We start from the raw sequence: 25059 nt of genomic DNA, 5'->3' as shown, positions 1-25059 counted from the left end.
TCGGTTTTAATAGGATCGGGAAATATCGAAAAGTTATTGACTGGAGATAATTATTTGCCTGGCTACGATTTTCGTTTCAAAACTGTCTCTAACACATAGAATTAAAATAATGTAATTATATATATACATATATTTATATTCTTAGATGAATAAACATATTTATATTATAACTTTCAAAATAAAATTAAAATGAAAATCATAAGCTAGTTAAATCTTAGTCTATCTAAGTATCTAACTTAAGGAAGTGACTGAAATCATAATTCATAATAAAAAAATAATATAATAATTTTCTCTACATCCATCTATCTACCAATCAAAACTAATTTAAGAAGATTTAGACAAATATTTCATATCTCCTCATTTTCTTTTCCATAATATTTGTATTTTTTAAGTTCATCAATTAAAATTAAATAATATATTTTTTTTATCAGCTATTCAAAGCAAATATTAAAAAATATTTATTTATGTCATTTAAAAAATAATTCAAATATTTGGGGAACTCGAGGCAAAAATGAGTATATATATTTTTTATATTAAGAATATGACTTTACATTATGAAAAATGTGATAGTACAATTCTTAACTGGAGTTGTCATAAACTTATCCTAAAAACAAAAAGTAATATAAATTGATATCGATCTTAAATTTCAATCAAATTCTTAACTAAGAGAGTTGAAGAAACTTGAACATAAAGATTCAATACAAATCATAATAAAACTATACTTGGATCATAAAATTTAACAACTTATTTTCCAAAATCATAGTTGATCAAAAGAAAATGGTCCTAAAGCATGTGACTTATAGAGACAAAAAGATGCATAAGCATGTTAGGGTACTACACATGACACAACAAATGAAAACCTTTAACGAATGGAAGCCCTAACTCCACGATGAGACACAACCACCACCCTTCCATCTTTTGTGGGAGCTAATTGCCCACTTTCTCAATCAAGTTGGTCCATTTACCTCATTTCCAACCCTTTTTTACCCCTTAAAAGGGATATTCTAGCCAGCCTTCCTCAAGAACAAGTTGCCCCCAACTTTTTATGTCAAAAGACCTTCTTGCCCTCGTTTCTTGCCTAACTATTAGGGTATTATTCACTGCCCACGGTGAAAAGGGCAAATAGTAAAAAAAGTTAAAAAGCCAGAATCTTGGAAAGAGGCTGGTTAGCACATGGACTTAGGCTTCATGTTGTGCTGTGTTATGGGTCCTACCCTTGATTGCTACCTGGCGTAAGTACTCCATTCGTACACTTTTCACCATCCACTCCACTTGTGTCTATTTTTTTTTTATTAAAATAAATTCAAAAAATATATCTAAATTAATGTACTAGTTTCAAGATCAACAATGAGTTAGAACTTCTTAGTTGGTTAGTTTTGAATTATGATAAATACAGCTCAACCTTAATGATCATAAACTCATCACCAAATACTTTATTTAATAATAAGATGTATTATATCTTACCCACCACAATAAAATAATTTATTTACACTACATTATTTACATGTTATGAAGTACTCGAACTCTCGTGTACTCACACAACGAGTATATGAGTTAGCGGGCTCTAAATTTTCATTATATTTACTTATAATTTATCGCCATAACCATAAGAAACAACCCTTTGATAGATAAACTATGTACTTGACATAAACTAAATGTAAATATGTTTGAGTGGAGGGTACAGCACATTTCTTGGTGGATCAATAATAAATATGATAGAATTGTGCACTTTTCAATGACCCATTGCAATATATATCCAATACTTCATCTAGTTCATCATATATCTATCCAATAACCATAATAACTACCCATAAGTTGATCTGAAATATGAGAATCCAAATGGAACATTAACATAATTAAGCAACAATAATAGTAATGCTAGCTAATTCTTCTTAATATAACTAGCTAGGGATAGAAGAATTGGTCTTCTTAATTAGGAAATGGCCACCCGAATTGGCCCCCACTTTGACATCTCATTCCCACCTTCCTTGCACCTGCTCAGCCTCGAAATCTCTCCTATCCCACCTTCATTAATCCCAGATTCTTCTTCTTCTTCCTTTTCATCTCCATCATCATCATCATCATCATCATCATCATCTTCATCTTCTTTGAAGAGAAAGAGCCTAAGCCGCCCATCACAACGCTCTGTCTGAAAATAGCCTTTGTTTGAATTAACAGTCACTGCCTTGATCAACAATCTACCCCCTTCCCTATGAGGCCTCACTTGAACACTTTCTGACCCTCTTATGGAAGATAGAGGAGGAGGAAAGCTTCCTCTTTGGACACTAGCCTTTTTATTAGTGACTAATTTAGATCTCTGAATCACTGGGAAATTTGAACTAATAATTAGTTCTTCAATGCTTTCGCCGGTGTCACTTCCCGTTTCACTCCCCAAGCTCTCGGTGCACATTTCCAGGCTCTTCTTACTGAGAGTTGAAGAAGAATTCTTAGTCATGGGATGAATGTAGATTTTTTCAGCCTCTTTGATTTCTTTGGGTGTTTGTGATATGTGGGTTAGAGCTTGAATGAAGCTCCAACCACCCAAGTTTCCATCTTTGCCGCCTCTGTTTTTGTTATCATCATTATCACCATAATAATCTTCATTTGAATTGGCGGAAAGGTTGGATCTTGATTGAGCAAATTTGTTCTTGAGAAAAGGGGGCTCGAGACAAGATTGCAAACCTTGAGAGACAGTTGTGGACATTTTGGAGGGAAGAAATGGAAAAAGGAAACAGAGGAGACTAGAGTCTAAGAAGGAAAGAAACCCTTAATGCATATGCTTCAAGAATTAGAGAGAGTGTGTGTGTGAAAGCTTAACATGCATGAGAATGGGGAGGAGAGGTAAAAAGAGTATGCATTTATAGGTGCAAAAAGTGGGGGGTAAAATTAACTAATAATAAATAAAGGGTCCTTCTCCTTCCTTACACACAATTTTTTTTCTTTCTTAAGAGACTGTACTATGTATTTGGCTATACTATGTATTTGGCCCCGAGAAAACATAATACTAAGAGTGCATGTATATTCCCTAAAATCTTATGGTTTATCTAGTTTAAATATTGTGTTTGATATACAATCTATCTTATTTTTAAATTTAGAAAGTAAGTACCAAACTCGCAATCATGAGTTTTAGTCTTTTAAGCACAATTTTTACCGCTTAATGAGTTTGATATACAAAATATTTATACAAGAAAATAATAGAAAAAATGATTACTAGGTGGTAACTAATAAACAAACAGGTTAAAAATTGAAGAAATTCATGTTTAAAGAAGGAAACGTAATATTGAGGAGTTTAGTCTTGTTGTGGAGCCGAAATGCAAACCGATTAGGTGACTATTGATAGAATGGATGAAAGAAAAAATCTTGAGCTTCTTATCATAGTAAACTACTAGAATATTGGGTTTTAATCATCTCTTTTTATTTTTTTTATGTTTCTTTTATTGTTTCTATTTGAGTTTTCTTATCAAAGATCTTTAAGAGAGTTTCATTTATGTTCTATTTAGTATCTACTTAGTATTGACTTAATTTTGTTTATCTTACACGTGTCGCATTGAATTTGCACAAGTTTAATTTTTTCTATCAAGAAGAATTTTATATTAATTTTAGAAAGAAAAAAAAATTAAGAGAAAAAATATTAGGTGGTACCTAAAAAACCTAGAGAGGCACTCTTTTTGCCACTAGAAAATGAAAGGGGAGGTAAAAAGGGTATGCATTTATAGGTGAAAAAGTGGGGGTAAAATTAACTAATAAGTAAATGGTCTTTCTCTTTCCTTACACAATTTATTTATTTTCTTCTAACAAAGAGATATTATAACTGAAAATTAAAAAGAGTTGAAGACAATGTGTTGATCTTTTTGGAATAGTAAGTTTAAGAAGGAAAGAAACACACTCATAGAAATAAATTTGGGATGTTAAGGAGTTTAGTCTCGTTATGGAGAAGAATTGAGAGTTCCAAATATAACGACGATTATATTCTTGAGCAGAAAATGGAGGCGGTTAAGGATCGTAACAAGGTAAACTACTATTTTTTCCATTTGAATTTTTTAATGTCAAGTTTATATTTTTATTTTTTGTTGCATGTCATTAATGCAGTTTCTTTTAAAAAAGAAAATAATAGGTGTACCTAATTAAACTTCTAGAGAGATTATTTTTTTCCATTAGAGAATTTTCAGGTACTGCACTGGTGCCACACATAAATGGAGTGGTAAAAGAAAGAAGCTGTAAATAATGAATAATTTGGAATAATAGGTAATAGTGATTGGTTTATTTTAAGGAAGAACAGCTAAAATTGATTAATCAGGCAGTCATGCATTAGGCCTATTATTTATTATTCCTTGCCAAATGTATATTATATTGACCAGAAACAGAGCACACACTAAATATAATATACACAATCTGCAGCATGCCTCTTTCAATATCTTCTTCCCCTTCATAATTTCTAACTCTTGTGGCAAGAGAAGAAGAATCTCTATTAAATCTTACACATTCAAAAATATCTATTTTTTTATGGCCAGGATCGCTTAACATTGTCGAAATGGAACCGATTTGAACCAACTTAGTTCGAATCGATTCACAAATTCATATTTAACTCTATATATATAGCTAGGATAACTGTAACCCAATAAAGAATGATATCATTTAAAAAGGGAGGGAAGAGAGGTGGGAGACAAAAAGTTTAAAAAAAATAAAATGAGGGTTGAGTTTAGGGTCTAATTAATTACACATAATCTTTTGATTGTTTTCTTTTAATCATGCATAATTAAGATATGGACCAGATGATGAGAACTGTAATCAGACATATACAGTCAGTCAACCTCTAATTGTAGTTAGGAGGCAAACAAGGAATCAAAAACACTGTTAAATCTATTTTATTAATTAAACATGTCCTTGGAATTTTTAATTTTTTTAATTATATATCCTACTTTTGTAACCTGATTTAAAATAATAATTGTATTCATGATGCAAAACTCCTAAGCAACCATCACATAAATTATGTTATAATTTTTCTGATTTTCTATGTTTTTCATATTGACCAAATAATAACTCAAATGATTTAATGGAGTCTTGTCTCTTGACCAATCTAGGCTAGTACAAGTAACACAATCTAAAGAATTGATCTCCTCTCAAGCAACAAAACATCAATGGAATTCCCATTAACAAAGGAGAAAAAAAATGACAAGATTTGTCGCAATGGCCATAACCGAACCTTCAGTTATGATGATGGCCATATCCACTTTGACTCAACTACTAGGGGCGATGAGTGGATAATGTCGACACAATTATGAAAACCCTAAATTGCCATTTGAAAATGGGACAACAAATACCCAACCAAACAAACACACTCTTAAGTGCGTGCAGTCTGAAGTAGTGATGTTCTTATTTCTGGTCATTCTGCTGCTTTATTTTAAATAGCCTAATAATAGGATGATATGATACTTTGTTCACCTTATTCTTTCTAGCTATCATATCATAGCAGACAAAGTTTACTATTAACCAACATTAAACAAATTAGCAGCCAGACTGTAATAACCAAGAATGTGATGGATTTCCAACTTGGCTTAGCAAATAGATAGATAGATAGCCATAGAGCCCTAAAACTGAATCAAGAAAAGAGAGATTTCAAATTACCTTTTTCAAAAAGCCCTTTTTCCCACAAAGCAATCCAACAAGGAATCCAGTTCCATTGCTGCCAAAAGCATATGCCCTTGCACATACATTTACACAAACCTTTTGACCATGATGGTCTGTTCCACCATTTTTGTGTTCAAACCCACCCTCTCTTCTACTTACTTACGTGTTGAAACCCCACTGAGACTGCAACTTTATACTTCTGTATATTTTCTTAACTTCAACTTTAATCATCAGTACATCCAATATGCCCAACCAAGAATCTAACATGTAGAAACCAAGAAATCTAAGATACCGCTAATGAGTCTGGAAAAGATATATTTATATATATTTTTTGTTACAATAATGTAGGGAAATAAATGAAGGCTTCAAAGAAGAATAACATACAAGTCACTAATTAATTATATCATGAAATATGGAGATTTTGGATTTCAACCTGCAATGTTTTGATCTTATTTGCGATATCAGTCAACTTACCTTGAGTCTCCAAAAACTTATCTAGTCTACTTTGTGCTGCTTCCTGATACGGTTTGCCAATCACTTTTACAAACTCTTCAACAGTCTTACTGCTCTCCACCAGATCCTTTTGCATTGCGTCTTCAAGTTCAATGGTCAAACTGTTGACAACTTTTTTTACTTTGTCTACCATCTTCTGTCTACGGGTGGGAAAATTTGAAATCGATAACAATCTGAACAAAAAAAAAAACAGAATTCTCATCATAAAGCAGTTCACAAAAAATTCACCACAAGATGACAATCTACACAGGTAACCAATTGTCTTAGACATGTTAGATAATGTAATTTACCCTCCAGCAGAACAAAGGGCAAGGGCAAGAAGATCTTCCAATGTAGTTGGTAGAACAGACGTCAGAAGGGAAGCAGACAAACCAGCTGCACCTAGGCCTCCAAATGTTTCTAGAAACTGAAAGGAAGAAAGATAAGCTAGAATCCATTAGAATCATGTACAAAATACCTCCACAAAAAGGATCAAAAATATCATCTTGATGATCTGCATTGATATTCAGAACTTAATGCTTCCTCTACAAAATATTATGAGACCCTATTTGAAAACACTTTTTGTTTTTGTTTATGTTTTTGTATTTGGATACATTTCAGATACAAAAACATTAAATAAATTCCTCAATCTGTCACTGATTAAATTACGTTCTCAAACTTTTCTTAATCTGGAAACAGATCCAGAGTAAATAAATCCAAAATTCAAGTCCATTTTTAACTAGTTTAGCATTGTGGTGTCAAGCTTTAGTGAGGAATCATCCTGAAGATAGATAATATGTAAGCTCTACCATCCATAGAAGAACCATGAACTTACCACTTCACGGATTTCTTGCTCAAAGAGTTTTGAAAGGACGTCATCACTAAACTTCCTTATAACGTTTATGCTGAGTTCATAATCTCCCACAAGCTGCAGCCCGCCAGCTTCAATTTGAGTACTTCCATGTAGATCAACAAATGAAGGCCATCTTTTCTCGAGTGTTTCCTTGTATAACTTTTTTTCTAGAGAATTTTTTGATTCTAGCCATGCCACATATTCTCCAAGCAATTTCTACAATCCATAGGAAGATTCAAAATAATTCATGATAGAAACTGTACTGACATTGTTACTGGGAGAAGTGAATTGTTTCATCATGGCCAAGAAGGTTTAAAAGACCATATTGTCTAACCAAAAAAACAAAGTCAAGCTAGTACGAGACAAAAAACAGAAAAAAATTCAATCTCTCAGTCACTATACATTTCTTGTTAAAGGATTTCTCTTTTAAAACCATGGAAATTACTTTTTAAATGGAAAAACTTTTCATTTGAAAAACAATGGAAATTAGTAAGTCATCACTATGTATATATTAGTTACATGTTCTTATAATTTGAGCAATTGAATATATCATATGAATATTAAGGAAAATAAATTATGATTTTATTTATCATGAACATTTAAGTAGACGAAATCATGATTTGATGTTCTACCTTTTAGTTGAACTACTGGGAAATAGAAACAAATATACAAGTAATGATGGAACAGAACAAAATTTTAAAAAATTGGCCTACTTGTGCATCAGATATAGCAGGAGCTACAATATCATCTTGGAATCTTGATGTAACTGGCATTGGAGAAGATGTATCTCTGAAAACATATGTTGTGACGAGATTAAGATTTGAAATTTGTAGAGTGGATTGTATAAGCTTCAACACCCGTTCCTGAGTACTCGTAATCTGCAAAATCAAATGAAATTAATATTTTGAGGAAAAGAATAGGCCATGCTTCAAACTTGTCTATTCTAGACAAAAATAAATAGTTGATTATTTCCAATGAACAAACCAGTGATGAAGCTTGTTTTTTCCAAGACAGGCTCTCATTTTCAACATTCCTTGTATAATCTTTCACTCCATCAATTAATTCATGTATTGAGTCCAAATCCTGCTTGGCATCTTCAAATTGTTGATCTACAAGATTCTGACAAGCACAGAGTAACTGTTCTGCTATACCAATAGGAGTTTCTAGCTTAAGTTTCATTCTTTCGATTCCCGTATCAGTTGACCCGTCTAAAAAGCTGTACAAGAACTTTTCGAGTTCAGAAAAGCTACTAACTCTCCAATCGGGATTAGTACTCAACTGTTGGCCATCTTCATGATCTAAGGAGGAAGCTAAGAGCTTCGCTTCAAGAGCAGACCGCGCAGATACAGGATACAGTATTACATCTTCTGTGTTCAACAACTTCCGGGCATTCTCCTTTATGAAAGAAACAGCTTCCTCTAGCTGCATCAAATGAAAAGGCGGGGAGCAAAACGAAGGCAAATTTCAGATCCTTAAATCTATGGGATAATAACTGAATCATATAAAAAGCCTGAGAAAACATTACAATTGTAAACTGAAGAAAACAAACCTCACTAGCATTCTGGTAAAGATCAGATTTATTCAGCACAAACACAGATTTCTTCTTCCACTTCTGAGTATAGTGAAGAAAGTCAACCTGAAAAGTATCAGGATGGAGCAAACTTGTGAGACACAGGATCATGTCAGATTATTATTCTTTTGTTAAATGGTCCGAATATGAAGACTCAAACTCATGACCTTGAATGCATGAATTCTTGCTCTCTACCACTGAGCTAATGAGTTTTTAACTATACAACAAATAAAGATAAACAGTATACTCTTTCAAGTTGATCGCCACATTATTCCTGGAGCAAGTTACCAGATTGTAAAAAGCCAATGGTCAGAATATTAGTCTTATGCGACTTTTCACATTGAAAACATAATGAAAGCACAAAGAATGTAATTGTCCAGGTAAATAAGAGCAAAATAAATGCAGAACAGAAAGCAAAACCCTTTTATGTTTCCAATAGCTATGCAACCAAGGTCATCAAGCTTGTTTCCATGTTTACAAGAGTTCAGCTTGAAAAAAACTCTGTGTCACCTCAAAGATGAGCTAGACTCATGTTGGCTTTTACAATAATTGAGCCAATTTTAGACTTTGGGAGACACCTGATCTCCACCGACTTACAGTTAACATAGTAGTTTTCTAATTTTCAACCATATTCAGGAAGTCTATCATTTCTTTCTCTACGAGCTAATAAGAACTTCTTAATAAACTGGAAAACTCATATATCTGGTCAAGCTAAGAAATAAAACATGCAAAACAGGTGTAGAGAAACTTAACAAAATTAAATTTGAGCAACTAAAGCCCAGAACCATACTGATAAATTTAAATCAGATTATAAGACTGGAATATAACATCGCAAGGGATCATAGTCCAATTGTCTTTCAAGACGTGACATTTGAGAGCTTAATATGTCATTCAAGCTTCCATAGAATCATACCTCGCTTTCAGTTAGAGGGCGATCAGCAGACATAATAAAAAGAAGCAAATCTGCACGTGGCACAAATTCCTCAGTGAGGCGCTGTTGCCTTTGAAGAATCACATTTGTTCCAGGTGTGTCAACTATATTCATCTGACCAAATGAAGTAAAAATATGTTAGCCATATGCATAGATTTCAGGAAAAGGAGACTTTTAACAATATGAAAATAAACTCCAGATCAATTGATAGTTAAAGAGATATGCAATCACTTACAAATTTGATTTATTGCCAAATCATTAACCCCTTCTTCCAAGAAAAGGAAAGGAATGACATAAATAACAAAACAGAAGTACTGAGTGCCAAGACAGGGTAGCACTAACTCACTAAGGTAGCTCAAGTGACAAGGGTGGTATCTAAGAGACCAAAGGTCGCGGATTCGATTCCTACTTAGAACGCCTTAAGTTGAAGTGGAAGTCATGGTTGTGGGGTCATGCTAGCTTCCAACATTCAAAAAGAAAAAGACAGGGTAGCACTAATTCCGGACTTTTCGATAACACTAACTTTTTATAGTAAAATATAAATTAGAGATCCACATTTAAGTGGTATATCTATTCTAAGAGCCAAGTTGACTGAAAGTTTCTTATATTGGTAATACTCGGTGATATGAAATCAGCACTTAACATTAATTAATTACTGTAGTTTGACCACTATTTCTTAAAATACATAATCTTCTAGTATGCTTTCAGTTGTACACGTTAACCGAAAATAAGGATCCTATCTATCTTCAGTATAGCCACATATCATACAATAAGGTAAAAACAAGCAATTGAGTAGCAATATTAACAACAATCAGATGACGAAAACATGTAGTAAAACATACACCAAGGCGATTTTTTAGGAAAAAAAGTGCACAAGCCTGCCTTATATGCATATTTCTATCAATTACTTAAACTCAGGTTTGAGAAGCAAAGAATCAACTTGGAAATAGCAAGCACTATTAAAGTATTAAGGGGACTATTAAAACATAAAATTACTTTTTAAACCACCTTAGTTTTAGATGCTCGTGACAGTGGGATGACTAATATAAAACTAATTAAAGGGAGAAAACTCACATCTTTAAGAATAAGTGCAGGTAAGTAACAGATTAGTTGCCCATCTGGATGCCTTTCACAACGTTGTTGATTAGTAGACTCACTTTCAGAATAATTCAAGAACATGATCTCATTTGTTGTAGGAACAACTCCATCTTCCAAATATTTGTTCCCAAGAAGTGCATTAATTACTGTTGATTTTCCAGAATTAAATTCTCCCTGATAATATCAATCGAAAAGCTAAATTAACAAGAATACTTTCAGTAAAGATTAGTGATAAAAAGATCGACATCAAAATTTTCATTGAGGGATGAAATACATGATTGCCTACAATTCTACAAAGAGCTATAGTAAGAATCTAAATGCAAAATAAGCATGCAGAAAGAGAAGAAACTCCACCCAACATTAAAAAAACTTCAATGATAAGAACACAAATAAGTTACATATCTGAATGAATGCAACGAAAGTGAAGCTGATACATAATGCTTGTCCAATCCATGTCATTTTAAAGGAAAAAAGATTGTAGTACTAAACACTCATATATTCAAGGTTATTTAAACTCTTTCTAATGCCCTGTAGCTAGTAAAGCCTCTCTGTGTCAAGAAACAAGAGAGGATTATCCAATAAAGAATTGATTTCTAAAAAGATACGTTTTCCTCATCTATTCAAGGTTATTTAAACTTTTTCCAATACGAGATTTTGTTTCTTCCATTACTTACATGTATGTCAAAAGTTCACATTTTGTTCAGTCTCAAGAGTTTTGATGTCTAACAATTCAATCCACTAGTATATAAATGCAACTACTTCAGAGTTTGCTGTAAATCGTAAACATACCATTTTTGCCAAAGCATTATTATCGGCAGGAAGACAAGATTGCAAGCACTCCCATGTTAGCCTAACAACAAATTTCCTGTACCCTAAATGGCTTTTGTCCAAAGGCAACGAAAAACCTATAATTCCCTTCTAAATGTGAATTATCTGCAACAAGTTCCCTATTTGTATCATCAAAATATCTCAACTATTTTCCCACATTGTCACTAATGTTTACTATATTTACCATCCAGCGTATATGCTCAACCATAATTTATCTTTCTAGTTCTCCAAAAAATTAAAGATATCCTGACGCTAAATCCTGTGAAGCATAGGAGATGAAAACGTCAATAATACATTGGAGAATATTTGAGCACCATGGGGATATCGGAACACTAGATGTCAGAAAATGCATGTGACAGACAACAAGTCACTTGTTACACGTCAACGATTTAGAGAGATAGAGTCATTAGAAATTAAGGAGCTAATACCCATGCATATCCGTTGAACCAGAATTTTGTCGAAATTCAGCACACAATTACCACTATAACCAGCAAAAATGGCTCATCCAGCTGCGAGACAGCATCGATTAGAAGTGACACCTCCCCCATCTGCAGTCATGATTCAAGTCCCCCATAATGAGTTAAGCAAAAAAATAGATATTTCTTGAAAACAACAGTGAGTCTATTACAATGACTAACAGACACTAATATAGAAAGATCACCAGTGGTGCAGCTCTGCGGATTATATCTGTTGCTTCAAGCAATACCAGTTTCTCTTGTTCTAGAAGTAGTTTTTCGTTCTCCTCTAAGTTACTGAATCCAGCAATACCTTTTGTCATTGGCAACCCATTTCCCGCATCCAGCAATTTTAGCTTATCAGAGCTTTCAGGAAGTTCTCCTTTATTTGATGGATATGTTGATAGAAACAAACTATTAAGCACCCCACCAGACAAAAATTCTAACTCAAGCAATGACACCACAAAACCGCTAGCCCCTTCTTTGAGCAGCTTAGCTCCCTCGGAATGTAAAATATCAACTCCAAATGAAGCACCAGCGACAAATATTGGAACATTTACACTGTTCAAAACAGACTTAGCAAGCTCATCAGCTTGATTCTGTGCATCAATACTATATATGAGGAAGTCTGCCCCTTCAGCACTAGAAGCTCTTAGAGCATCACTAGAAGTCTGCACAGTTCTCGCCACCAGAGGAAGAACAACCGACCCGGATCTTGAATCCAGCATTGTTTTCCTCGCCACAATAGTGGGAAGACCTATTGAAGAGAACAAGATGAAATCATTCACAAATTTAGCTTTAATAGGCAAGAACATATACAAATGAATTGCCACAAAGAAAGCTTGATTGTGAACTGATTGAGAAGTATTCACACGAATACCTTCACATGACTTCTAGCCAAATGTTATATGATTCTTGAAATTGCATTCTTTTTGTGAGTGTTAAACTATCACAACTATGATCATCTTCAAGATGAAAAACAAAGAAAATAATGATCATTTCACCAAAAACAAAAGCAACAAACATAGAAACCTTGATCAGAGAGCACAACCCCACTAGCACCGATAGCAGCCGCTATATCAACTCGTTCGTTAATAACCAGATACGCCCTATCCCTAATCACCGACTTGAGCAAACACGCCGCCTCATATAACTTCCCTCCGCTGCTATCCCCTCCATCAAGCAGAACAACCCCAACGCTGCTTTTAGCCACCGCTTCATCAACCTTATCCAATGCAGTCTTATCCTTGAGTAACTCATCAGTGCTCAGTTTCAGCACGAGGCTAGGAACTTTGATCTCCGGCCGCTTATAACCTCCGGGAAACAACGTTCTCAGATTCTTCGAACTGTCGTACTGAACCTTAACATTGGTTTGGAAGTAACCATTTTGATCGATAGAGAACACATGGACATTACTTCGTCGGTGTCGGAGTCTGAATTGAGAAGGCAATCGGCGACGTGGGTAGTCGTGGTTGGGGTTGAATGAGGGAGAACAAGCCCCGGAGTAAACCGTAGTGGATTGAACACATAGCGATAACATGTGCTTCGTGGATTTGCCTGATTCGTAGTTTGCGTTTCTGGGAGTTGATGAGGAAGAAAGAGGAGAGAAGGAAAGACGATTTTATTCAGTGGTTTGGGTATTGCTTGTTATCTTCTCGTTATCCTTCTTCAAATGGCGCCCACCAATAAAGGGTCTTGTTTTTTTGTTTTCATAAAAATGCTACCTTTTATTAGTAAAAGAGTGAAAATACCAGTTGTGAGGATTGCCTAAATATCAGTTGCTTGGTTCTCATAAGGATCAAGCTTTAGTATCCAACAATGGCCACTCATGCTTCCCCTTCCTCTCTCCTTTTCTCTTCTCCGATCACCTCCAGCCTCCGTCGACCATCAGTCTCTCTTCCTCTGTTTCATCTCCCCTGTAATTCCTTCAGTCAATCATCTCTCTCATTCTCCCTTTCCATCTCACCCTCTTTCTCTACCTGCAACACTGCTCCATCCAGGCGCCTATCTCTCTCATCCTTCACTGTCAAGGCCAGCAGCACATCGGAGAAGAAGAAGATTCTGATAATCAACACCAACAGTGGAGGCCATGCCGTAATTGGGTTCTATTTTGCTAAAGATCTTCTTACTTCAGGCCATGATGTTACAATTCTAACCGTTGGTGAAGAAGGGTCTGACAAGATGAAGAAGACACCATTCAATAGATTCAGTGTTAAGAATTCAAAGTTTTCAATCCTCCATTAGCTAAAAAAAATTAAGTACTAAACAGAACTTTTTGTGGGTCTTTTTCTTCAGGAGATTGTGAGCGCCGGTGGTCGGACTGTATGGGGGAACCCTTCTGATGTCGGAAACATTGTGCAAGGTGAAACATTTGATGTTGTATTGGATAACAATGGCAAGGACTTGGATTCTGTCAGGTTTGTCTAATTTAAGGATCCTAAATGATATTTTTGATGAACAAATTCAAATAAATATTTGTCTCTTTTAGGCCAGTGGTGGATTGGGCAAAAGCATCTGGAGTTCAACATTTCTTCTTCATAAGCAGTGCTGGAATCTACAAACCAACTGAGGAGCCTCCCCATATAGAAGGGGTATTCATGCAATAAAAAAAACAAAAAAAATCTACATAATTTTACAAAAAGTTCTCAAGTTTTCTTTTTTAAAATTGGCCAGGACGATGTTAAGGCGAGTGCGGGTCATGTCGGTGTGGAGAAATACATTTCCGAGGTTTTCACCAGTTGGGCAAGCTTCCGTCCTCAATACATGATCGGTTCGGGCAACAACAAAGATTGCGAGGAATGGTTCTTCGATCGTAAGTGTTTCTTACATCAGTTTTGCATTACATAACTCATATTATTGGTCATTATATAAATTAAATGGAATGAAATAGGAATTGTTAGAGGAAGACCAGTTCCAATCCCGGGATCTGGATTACAATTAACAAACATTTCACACGTTCGAGATTTATCGTCAATGCTTACTCTGGCAGTTGAGAACCCATCAGCTGCAAATGGTAACATTTTTAACTGTGTAAGCGATCGGGCAGTGACACTCGATGGAATGGCCAAACTATGTGCTAAAGCAGCAGGTCTCCCGGTTGAGATTGTACATTACGATCCCAAAGCTATTGGAGTCGACGCCAAAAAGGCTTTTCCTTTCAGGGACATGGTAAGAATAAATTCCGAAGTAGGTAAGAAAGAATGAAAGAATGTAACAGTTGTGATTTGTTATTTTTGCAGCATTTCTACGCAGAACCGAGAGCTGCGAACGATATTCTTGGCTGGAAAGCTACAACATACCTTCCCGAGGATTTGAAGGAACGATATGAAGAGTACTTGAAGATTGGAAGGGATAAGAAGGCTATTAAGTTTGAGCTTGATGACAAGATATTGGAGTCACTGAAAGTACCAGTTTCTGCTTAATTTGTAACTTGAATAATAACATTTTCATCATTTTCGCTTTTGCGATGAGGTTTTATAAAGAGCATGTCTTCATTGATTGAGAGTGAGTTTACAAAGTCTCCAACCATTGGCCCTAAACCCTAATTATAACATCCTTTTTACATCCTTACAAGATTACATCATAGTTAAGGCTAATGCTTGGTATCGTATGACCCATACCAAAATCCTGAACTCAGCTCCACAGAATTAAGTCTTGATGATGCTTCTTGGACATAACTGGCAGATATATTATATACAGTGTGAGTTTGAGTGATGCCATACCACTTGACCAAGGGCTAAGAAATTCTACTGATGCGGTTCAACTAGGACTCGTCTAGTTAGTGCAGTTGCAAAGTAAGTTCTCATTTCTGGTAAAATGCGGTGAATGAGATGAGGGTACCTGCACGTCAAGATTTCAATATTGTGATCAACTGCCAGGAGCTCCAAATGAATCATATGAAAAGATTTGTGACCTTTTACACAAATTTCATGATTTATACCACATACCAATTCTACTACAGGAAATAAGTTCATTTTGCTTTCTCAACGGGATCATTTTGCTTTCTCAACTTTTTAAAATGCGCACAAAAGACTTGAGTTTTAAGTTTTAAATCATCTCTACACGATTTCTAAAATTCTCTTTTAATGTGCGTATTGACGAGACAATAATGGAATTAACCAAGAAATAATGAGCGGGAAGTGATTTGAGCAATTTTTTAAAGTGGAGGAAACAAAACAAGTTTTTAGTGCAAGTTTATAATTTAAGAGAGGATCTACATACCATGGCAAAGTGCATAACTTGTCAAACTTCTCCAGCATGAAGAGGATACAAGCATGCTCTAGTGATGTGGCATTGAATGCTTCTGACAACTCATACATGAGTGAAACATTCTCTACAGAAATGTCCTTCAGATAAAATATTCAGAATTTGAATCAGAAAGCTCTTCTATATGATAAGCAAAAAATATATTGCACATGGAGGCATTCATTTAGTTACCTGTGCAATAGCATACTCACAAAGGCGTTTGAGCCCCTCTAAAAGATACTGGTCAGCAGCTCTAAGAAGCTCCTGTGCAATATCTGCATTGACATCCACTGAACCTGTGTATATGTATCTGCAGCAAAAGAGAATAAGGTCGAACATAGTTCAGATCATCAATCCCATTCCAACTGTTGTAACTGGACGCCTGTTTGCTATTAATGATAAGAAGTTTCAATATATATATGGTATCATGATTCTTCATCTTAATCATGATAAGAAAAATCTACAATTGATGTTTATTTTTAAATCACAATCCTCTAAAAAAAATAAAATTGGATCATGATTTTATACCAAATCTAAACAAAATTTACACTATTTATAAGTTAGATCATGATCTAAAAAATATATCCTGAAAACAATCTTACACAAACAAAAAAAAACATTTTCAATTTCACTTTGGCTATTTTCCATTGGGGTGATTTTCCAAATAGGTTCATTACCTCATCATTAGCTCAAAAACATCCCATCTGATATTTGGGATCTCTATATCTTTAGCATCTTTCTCCTGCAAACAAGTTTTTGTAAGCTTCTAAAATCATTGATACGAGTTGGGAAAAGGTACACTTACAAACAGATCAAAGATAGACCAAATAAATGGTTAACCTATCATTATTTTGCGTACCAATGAACAAAAATAACCAATACAGTGTAACATTATGACACAGATCTATACCCATCAAGAAAAGTCACATAAAGAAATGAATTGTGAACGGGAATATAAAAAGCAATTAAACTTTACCCTGTAACCACCATCAAACATTGCTCTGAATGTATCAGAAGAAGCAAGGAGACAGATCCGATGAGCAAAGAACCGTTTCCCTGATGAGAAAAGAGCCTCTAATGAGCTCAGGGAGAAAAATAGAAATAAAATGTATAACTAAACTCAACACGAAAAGGAATGCTATAAATCACCTTCAATTAAAAATGTTACATCAGAAAGTGTAGGATTATTTACATACTGCTCACCCAAATATACCTGCATTAAGCATTGAATAAATCATATCAAGAAAAAAAAACATTCAACTTCAAAGAACCAAAACTATTTCTTAGACCAATGAGAGCATGACTATTCTTCTTGAGTACGACTAAAGGTGCATTTCATAAGTAATTTTATGTGCCGAATGAGTTAAGTCCAAGGGCTGAATAAATCAAGTTGATTTGAACAAATGTGGAACCAATGTCTTAAAAATATCTGAAGATTATTTACCACGTAATTTTATTATTTTTCATGGGTTAAAAGTTGTCTTTTTTACGCCTTTACCAGATTACCAAGTTAAGTCATTTATACCTGAGGTGTTGGCGACGGGGGAGCTGCATCTACAGGAGAGATGGAACAGGGTTTGGTAGCCAATTTGTACAAAGCTACTGAAGCATCCCGTTGCTGCTTCAATGTAGTTGATTCAAGAAGCTCCAAAAGCAATTCCAATCCTATAGAAACAAATCATTATCTTTAAGGCTCCATTGAACAACTTTGTGAAATCAGAGCCAGCAAAGATTGGAAAACTTAAAGCAAAGAGAAAAAGAAAATCACCATTATTATCCATAAAAATAGCTTTCTGATCATTAGGTGAACAAAGATGGGCAAGGGCCAAAGCAACTCGTGTTTGAACTGCCTTCTCTCCAACACACATCAGGTACAATAAATGGCTCAATACCTGCCAAAGCAATAGCAAAGTTGATAGTGAGGTGATAATACAACTAAAAGAATTTTTTGGTAAATTTTAATATGTATTGACATATTTATATATCATACTTACAAAAGGTTCATTAATTAAGAGTTTTGTTTTGAAAAGGTAAAACATCAACAAAATCATAAAATAAGGTTCATTAATTAAGAGTAATGAATTGTGTGTCAAATTTATCAAACCATGAAACTACTCTGTTTAATAGAGTAAATCCCCATCGCAATAGAATAAATCCCCATCTTCACTGAAAGGAGTTCTACAATGCAAGATTCCGCTCACCCTAGATTGGTTGGAAAAGGTCTAATAAAAAAAAAGGACTTGATTTTGAAAAAGAAAAATATTTCTTTGCTCGTCCAAATAGAATATTTGGGTTTTAATGTTATAGAAAATTAACAATGAAACAATTCAGCTATGTTCAAGTAGGTTTCAATATGAGATGAGAAAAACAAACTCACCCGTCCATGGATCTTTTCCTCTAATCTTTTTAGAGTCTTCGCCACACAATCCCTTGTTGGCTGCAAGTAAAATCATGAAATGATGATAACAAAACAAATAAATGAAGACAATCATTCTTAACCATCTGCTTACTTAAAGGATTGAAAGTGTTCCAGAAATATTTATTGACTACTCAGTAGGTATGAGACTATAGTAATGGAAGTACTTGGACAATGAATTCTCCATCTTGAAGCTTCTGAACACCCCCAACCTTAACAAGATCAGCAACATTATCCTATCCACAACAATTTTCCTCAGCATAATTGTTGTATCAAATCAATAGATCATTGACAGTACTAAACCAAGAATATACCAACAAAAAGAGCATCTTATAATATCCCAATTGAAGTTATACCTCATTTTCTGCAAGACCGTAAAGAGCAAATGCTGCATTATGCTGCAGTGATCCATTCTTTGAATCAAGAAGCATTAGCAATGGCTCTATACCACCACTGTGTGCAATCCCAGCTTGATTGTGATTATCCTAAAAGCAAATATGCATTTCAGAGTATGTCTGTAGATAAGCGGTATCCATGACATCACTTAAAAAATAAAACTATAAAGGCTTTGGTTAAATATATCTCAGTGCTTCAATTGAATACTAATTACATAGACAACAATCACACTAGAAGAACGTTGCTAGTCTGATTGAAAAACAGATCGACAAAAAAAAAAAGCAAAGAACATAATAAACCCAAAACATTATCCAGACTATCAACCAACCATGATCTAGCAGTGCATCCTAAAAGGAAAACAAGGTTGGACATGGGCATGAAGATGTTTTGCAACCCCCAAAACTATAAAGGTTTTGATTAAATATATCTCAGGGCTCCAACTGAATACTAATTACATAGACACCAATCACATTAGAAGAACATTGCTAGTCTGATTGAAAAACAGAATAATAAACCCAAAATATTATCCACGGTATCAACCAACCATCATGATGATCTAACAGTGCATCCTAAAAGGAATACAAGGTTGGACATGAGGCATGAAGATGCTTTGCAACCCCCAAAACTATAAAGGTTTTGATTAAATATATCTCAGGGCTCCAACTGAATACTAATTACATAGACACCAATCACATTAGAAGAACATTGCTAGTCTGATTGAAAAACAGAATAATAAACCCAAAATATTATCCACGGTATCAACCAACCATCATGATGATCTAACAGTGCATCCTAAAAGGAATACAAGGTTGGACATGAGGCATGAAGATGCTTTGCAACCCCCAAAACTATAAAGGTTTTGATTAAATATATCTCAGGGCTCCAACTGAATACTAATTACATAGACACCAATCACATTAGAAGAACATTGCTAGTCTGATTGAAAAACAGAATAATAAACCCAAAATATTATCCACGGTATCAACCAACCATCATGATGATCTAACAGTGCATCCTAAAAGGAATACAAGGTTGGACATGAGGCATGAAGATGCTTTGCAACCCCCAGCACCATATTTTTTTCATAAAGCATGAGAAAGGGAATGTATCTCCAGAGGAAGGACAAGGCTGAAAATAAGAGAGAATTTTCTAAAAGGTTTAATCTTCATAAGATTTCATGTTTCACATTATTTTAGGAGTTTGCAAGTTTTGCATTTACATGTTTGTACATTCCTGTGGTAAATATATTGGAGATCATAATCATTTTACAGCAATCAAGCTAATATGGTATACTAGTTTTAGTTCCCTGACTCAGCACATTGATCGTCTGCCATTCCTGGTTACCTTTCTTGTTTTTAACAGCATAATCGACTTATGGAGGAAAAAGGAAATCTATAACAACACTAAGATTGGAAAGTTGGGTAGCCTAGTTTCCACTACTTAATGCGTCAAAACTAAATGTACATAAAGCTAAAAGTACCTGAGCCAGCCTTCCAAGAGCAAAGGCTGCCATCTCTCTAAGCTGTGTGTCAGGAGACTGGAGCATCTCAATTAATGGAGGCACAGCACCTCTTTGCACAATGTGGACCTACAATAGACCTTTTACTTGATTAGATGGCACATAGGAAACCAAACATCAGTTACAAGATTGAACTATCACTAATTCCTTCACCTTGCAATCAGAATCAGTAGCAGCAAACTGTCCAAGTAGCAAAGCTGCTTCCCTTTGGCTCTCTGTGCAGCAGGAACTGCGAATCACAGGTAGTAAATTAGCACAGAATTTTTGCAGTATCTTAAGCAAACTAATTAGCAGTATTCATGCTTCAAATAGACTTGCTAAAACAAATGAGCATTGAAATCAACTCAATGGACTAAAACCTCAGCAATTCTATGACTGGTTGTAACGCTCCAGCAAGCAGGACTTCTTTCTTTATTGAAGGTGAGGAATGCACCAAATTCCCAATGACACCAACCTAATGGAAATAGTCAGATGTCAGTGTGGAACATAACAAGAAAACAAAACACGTAAATTCAAGTAAGAAGGCAGGATAACCGCTTCATAGTGTACACCAGGATCCTCGGATCGGAGCATTAGAATAAGAGTAGGCAGAGCATTACACTCCACTATCTGCAAGGTAGCAATAATAAATTGTCATCAACATGGTGAAAATGATTCCCTAAATAGATATAGTCTTCAGATAACACCAACCAACCTGATTTTTGTTCTCATCATTTTTGAAGGCGAGAGTGCGTAGTGCCCCAGCAGCTGCTCTCTGGACCTTTGGATCAACAAACTCTAGCAATTTGACAAGGGGAGGGATCCCACCTTCCATTCTGTATCAGCATTGAGAATGTTACGAGACATTTCTATTAAGGTCAATGTTGGAGAGTATGAAGCGTGACAAACCTAACACGACTTTTAATGATATTATTTTCATGAGCAAGGTTGGTGATAGCATCAGCAGCCCTCCTGATAACACCAGCGACTGCTCTGGAGTTCTGGTCATCATTATGTCTCTTCAATAGATTGACAAGATGGGATAGTGCTCCAGCTTCTACTATGAGTCGCTGATGTTCTGGCTGTTAATAAAAAATATACAAAACCAAGTGTGATGAAGAAGAACTGTCAACAATTACACTATTTCTTGGCATTCTCAGAAAAATCCCTCCTTATTCTAACATCCAAGACTTTAAAAAAGGAAAATACTTCACCATAACCTTAAGAAAAATAATATAGATCAACATATACCTTATATTAAATTGCACCAGAATTAATGACCTAGCATAAAGTAATCTACACTTCAGCAAAAATATTTGATCAAATCAAGCAACTCTTAATCAACAAAATAGCCAATGCTCCCAGCAAATCAAGGGGAAATAAAAGGAGCTAGAAATACATGCGACTAATTAAATATCCAACAATTAATCAGCCTAAATAATTTTTTTTCCATAGACATGTTACTTTGAAGTTGTCCCATGTTTATAAAGAAAAATTCCCAATCTAGGAAGCATGAAAATGAATAGAAACACACAAAATGTATGACCATACAAGTACAACATAAATATGATACACCACATAGTTGATTGCTTATTGGTAGCAAGATTCATTAGAAGTCCTATGTAGCACAGATACTCCAAAATTAATTTTTTTGGAGTATCGGATACGGCAAAAGAAGTATCGTTGACTTTTTATGTAGTTGACAAATCCAATACGGTTTGGATACGGCTTGGATACATTTTTGGATACGTTTTGGGTAATTATTAAAAAATACAAAATTTAAGAGGACTTGAATGTTTAAAATAAAACTAACCCTAAACTAACCTTTCCTCCTCTTGACTGAAACCTCCCCCATCTTACTTTGTCTCTCTCTGATGTACTCCTTAGATAAACAAGATAAACTTAAGATTTACGTTAAGTTATTAACTAACTCTTAATATATTTTAAATTATTTATTTATTATTTTATATATATATTTTAATAATATGCGTATCTTAAACATATCGTATTCTATATTTTTAAAATTTGCCGTATCGCCGTATCCGTATCGTATTTGATACGATACACGTATCCGTGCAACATATTAGAACCCTTTTTCCAAATTAGATGCATCTAGCTCAATAAACAATGCCAAAATGACCATATTTTATTATAGATATTTTTAAATGATCGAGTATAATTCGACAAATTTGATGCCACTATTCAAACGTAAGGTGGAAATGTCTCATAATCAAGATAAATATAATGGTTCAATTTGAATTTGATGGCAAATATAATTGAGATTCATTTCAAATCTAATATTCACAATAAGTAAATGAATGGTGTTGGGAATGATGTGTCAACACGTGATTGATCCTAAATCTAATATGAGAAAGAAATTCCATTTTCCATATACAACCACATCATTCATAACACCAAATTTCCGCTCTATGTCATTACTCATTCACAATATCTAATTAATAAATTCCTTAAAGCTATAGCATGAATTTTCCTTGAGTAGTCAAGGACTTGACTAGTATGGAACTATAGATAAATTCATATCATACATTTTTAAGGTAGCACGATCTGTCAATTATGACCAGACTATGAGATACTTTAGGTAAATATATTAGGGCAATATAATGAAGAATTAAGACAGTAATGATGAGACTAAGGAAAAGGAAAATGCAGTATTGCAAGACCATTACTTTTACAGCAAGAAGCCCAAGCGTGAAAGCACACCCTTTCTCAACTTCATGCTCGTAAAACACCAAACCTGAATCATTTAACCGGGGCGGAGCATCGAGATGCCATACCAGCGCCGGCACCGCTCCACAATCAACTATTGCATTCACAAAATCTTCTGCAATAACACAAATTACTTAAACACAATACCTCTAAAGACCAAAAATCAGAGAACTGCAGCTTCAAAATTCGAGAACAAACTAAGGTCGATGGTAAGATTAAATTGGGGAATCAGACAATTCCTACCGTTTTTAGCAAATTCGGAGAGGACATGAATAGCGCGCTTAAAGGATGCTCGATTTGCTTCGACCCAAGTGTAGTTGGAGTTGAGGATCTCGACCTGAGTATAAACCTCTTTGAAGAGATCTTCCACGGAATTTTGGTTCGAAATTGAAGCGATCTTGCGATCCACGTCGAAGTCTTCTTCTAGCTTCCGTTTGAGGTTCTTCCTTGCAGAGCTCGTAAGTTGCTCATGGCGTTTTTGATTCTCCATGAAAGTGACAGAAGAAGGAGGAGTGAAGATGGATGGATGGATGGATGAGGAGAGAGAGAGAGAGAGGTGCATGTGACTCGTGGGTAAGGAAGGGTAGTTTAGAGAAAGAACGTGGTTTGGGATTTTGGGTTTTAGGGTGCGAAAATTGATTGGTTAAATTATATTTTATCTACATTAAATTTTATGTCATTGTTAACTATAATTTTCGTTTATATTTCGAAAACTCCCTAAGAATCATAAAAGGTGATCCACTCTCTCATTTTTTATTTGTTATTGTTATGTAAGCTTTCTAAAAAATAATGATTTCGTATGAAATTCGGCACTAATCCATGGAGTGAATTATTGGTAAAAAAATGTCATTTTGACATATCACATTTGTTCGAATAGAAGAAGAGTGATGTTGACAAAGATGTTGGGGTTCAAAATTGGTGGTTTTCCATCAACATATCTTAGTATGTCATTAGGAGCTAAATTACGATTCAATATATTTAGGGATCCAATTATCATTTTAATGGAATTTAACTATCTAGATAGAAAAGTAAAATAATCTCAAAAGGAGGTTAAACTAATCTTTATTCAGATTGCGTTGTCATATGCCCACATATATGATTTTTTATTCATTCTCCTAAGAGTTTGATGGACCGATGGTGAAAATGGAGAAAATAATGTATAAATTTCTATGGGGATTTTCTAACTCATCGTTTTGTCATATAGTTAGTTGGGATAAGGTTAAATGTTTTAAAGATTAATGAATGATGACTGGATATTCGAGATCTTATTTCATTTAATAAGGCTCTTCTATCAAAATGGTGTAATATATTTGCAACGAAGCCGAATAGTCTTTAGACATCGATGATCAAATTTAAGTATGGTCATAATTGTTCTGGTTGGTTCACCAAAATGTCTAATTATCCAACGAGTTTTAATATTTATATGAAAATTTATTCTATAAAAAAGTTTTCATGAGCAATAATTGTGGGATGGTTCTCCGGTCAGTTTCTTAGACAATATTTGGTGTAGTGTCAAAAGTCTAGTTGTGACGTATATTGAGTTTGTTTCCATTGCTATATGTAGAAATGTCATAGTTAATGACACATTTGATCATCAGTTTAGTTATTTCGCTAGCCGAATTAGATATAAAAGGAGATTAAACATTAGGAAAAGTTCATCACATAATCGAGTTTACTTTTGGTAGGACGTAATTAAGTGTCCCCATTTGAACAAGACGTTATGCATTGACAATACATTGATAGTTTCAATGTGGATCATTGCTACAAGTTGTTCTCTAAGATTATTCCATATAATTTTTGTTGGGAAAAACTTTGGGAGTCAAAAATTTCATTCAAGATCTCATTATTTGGATAAAGCGTTATTGACAGTGGAATTTTTATGGATGATATTTGCATGAAAAAATGTTGTATTATGGTTAGTC

General features: G+C 34.5%; 4 protein-coding genes across 4 annotated transcripts; 1 reads left to right on the top strand and 3 right to left on the bottom strand.

Moving 5' to 3' along the window:
* Positions 1-1787: 1787 nt before the first annotated feature.
* Positions 1788-2939, bottom strand: LOC124920209 (protein FANTASTIC FOUR 2-like). Its single transcript, XM_047460644.1, has one exon. It carries the CDS (start codon positions 2702-2704, stop codon positions 1934-1936), a length of 771 nt encoding a protein of 256 aa, XP_047316600.1. The 5' UTR covers positions 2705-2939; the 3' UTR covers positions 1788-1933.
* Positions 2940-5926: 2987 nt separating this feature from the next.
* LOC124920204 (probable transmembrane GTPase FZO-like, chloroplastic) lies at positions 5927-13517 on the bottom strand. The gene is made up of 11 exons (XM_047460640.1): positions 12888-13517; positions 12062-12612; positions 11880-11948; positions 10549-10746; positions 9457-9588; positions 8523-8609; positions 7958-8395; positions 7687-7851; positions 6956-7189; positions 6432-6547; positions 5927-6314 (listed from the first exon to the last, which is right to left on the bottom strand). The coding sequence occupies exons 1-11, from the start codon at positions 13393-13395 to the stop codon at positions 6032-6034; spliced, it is 2781 nt and encodes a 926-aa protein (XP_047316596.1). The 5' UTR covers positions 13396-13517; the 3' UTR covers positions 5927-6031.
* Positions 13518-13605: 88 nt separating this feature from the next.
* On the top strand, positions 13606-15353 carry LOC124920207 (chloroplast stem-loop binding protein of 41 kDa a, chloroplastic-like). The gene is made up of 6 exons (XM_047460642.1): positions 13606-14066; positions 14151-14272; positions 14344-14446; positions 14529-14667; positions 14746-15023; positions 15095-15353. The coding sequence occupies exons 1-6, from the start codon at positions 13674-13676 to the stop codon at positions 15275-15277; spliced, it is 1218 nt and encodes a 405-aa protein (XP_047316598.1). The 5' UTR covers positions 13606-13673; the 3' UTR covers positions 15278-15353.
* A 15-nt stretch (positions 15354-15368) lies between these two features.
* Positions 15369-23718, bottom strand: LOC124920205 (ARM REPEAT PROTEIN INTERACTING WITH ABF2-like). Its single transcript, XM_047460641.1, has 19 exons — positions 23381-23718; positions 23098-23252; positions 21320-21492; positions 21126-21246; positions 20966-21040; positions 20791-20885; positions 20585-20660; positions 20393-20500; positions 18873-19001; positions 18684-18752; positions 18478-18537; positions 17869-17992; positions 17626-17765; positions 17250-17313; positions 17077-17156; positions 16778-16842; positions 16293-16410; positions 16077-16201; positions 15369-15695 (listed from the first exon to the last, which is right to left on the bottom strand). The coding sequence occupies exons 1-19, from the start codon at positions 23697-23699 to the stop codon at positions 15602-15604; spliced, it is 2190 nt and encodes a 729-aa protein (XP_047316597.1). The 5' UTR covers positions 23700-23718; the 3' UTR covers positions 15369-15601.
* Between the last annotated feature and the right edge of the window lie 1341 nt (positions 23719-25059).

The sequence above is a fragment of the Impatiens glandulifera genome, chromosome 1 (assembly GCF_907164915.1).
Source record: "Impatiens glandulifera chromosome 1, dImpGla2.1, whole genome shotgun sequence".
In the NCBI taxonomy this organism is placed as follows: domain Eukaryota; kingdom Viridiplantae; phylum Streptophyta; class Magnoliopsida; order Ericales; family Balsaminaceae; genus Impatiens; species Impatiens glandulifera.
This window is presented reverse-complemented; position numbering and strand designations above follow the sequence as displayed.

What these genes read in the sequence shown, in the direction of transcription:
- LOC124920209 (XM_047460644.1), bottom strand. Translation starts at nt 2,704, where the DNA reads ATGTCCACAACTGTCTCTCAAGGTTTGCAATCTTGTCTCGAGCCCCCT.
- LOC124920204 (XM_047460640.1), bottom strand. Translation starts at nt 13,395, where the DNA reads ATGTTATCGCTATGTGTTCAATCCACTACGGTTTACTCCGGGGCTTGT. An exon ending in GGTTGTGCTCTCTGATCAAG is followed by an intron (nt 12,613 to 12,887) that starts GTTTCTATGTTT and finishes TCTCTTCAATAG; the next exon opens with GTCTTCCCACTATTGTGGCG. An exon ending in AGCAAGAAATCCGTGAAGTG is followed by an intron (nt 6,548 to 6,955) that starts GTAAGTTCATGG and finishes TCTTCCTTTCAG; the next exon opens with TTTCTAGAAACATTTGGAGG.
- LOC124920207 (XM_047460642.1), top strand. Translation starts at nt 13,674, where the DNA reads ATGGCCACTCATGCTTCCCCTTCCTCTCTCCTTTTCTCTTCTCCGATC. An exon ending in CACCATTCAATAGATTCAGT is followed by an intron (nt 14,067 to 14,150) that starts GTTAAGAATTCA and finishes CTTTTTCTTCAG; the next exon opens with GAGATTGTGAGCGCCGGTGG. An exon ending in CGAGGAATGGTTCTTCGATC is followed by an intron (nt 14,668 to 14,745) that starts GTAAGTGTTTCT and finishes GGAATGAAATAG; the next exon opens with GAATTGTTAGAGGAAGACCA.
- LOC124920205 (XM_047460641.1), bottom strand. Translation starts at nt 23,699, where the DNA reads ATGCACCTCTCTCTCTCTCTCTCCTCATCCATCCATCCATCCATCTTC. An exon ending in CTACTGATTCTGATTGCAAG is followed by an intron (nt 20,501 to 20,584) that starts GTGAAGGAATTA and finishes GGTCTATTGTAG; the next exon opens with GTCCACATTGTGCAAAGAGG. An exon ending in GTGAGTATGCTATTGCACAG is followed by an intron (nt 16,202 to 16,292) that starts GTAACTAAATGA and finishes TTTTATCTGAAG; the next exon opens with GACATTTCTGTAGAGAATGT.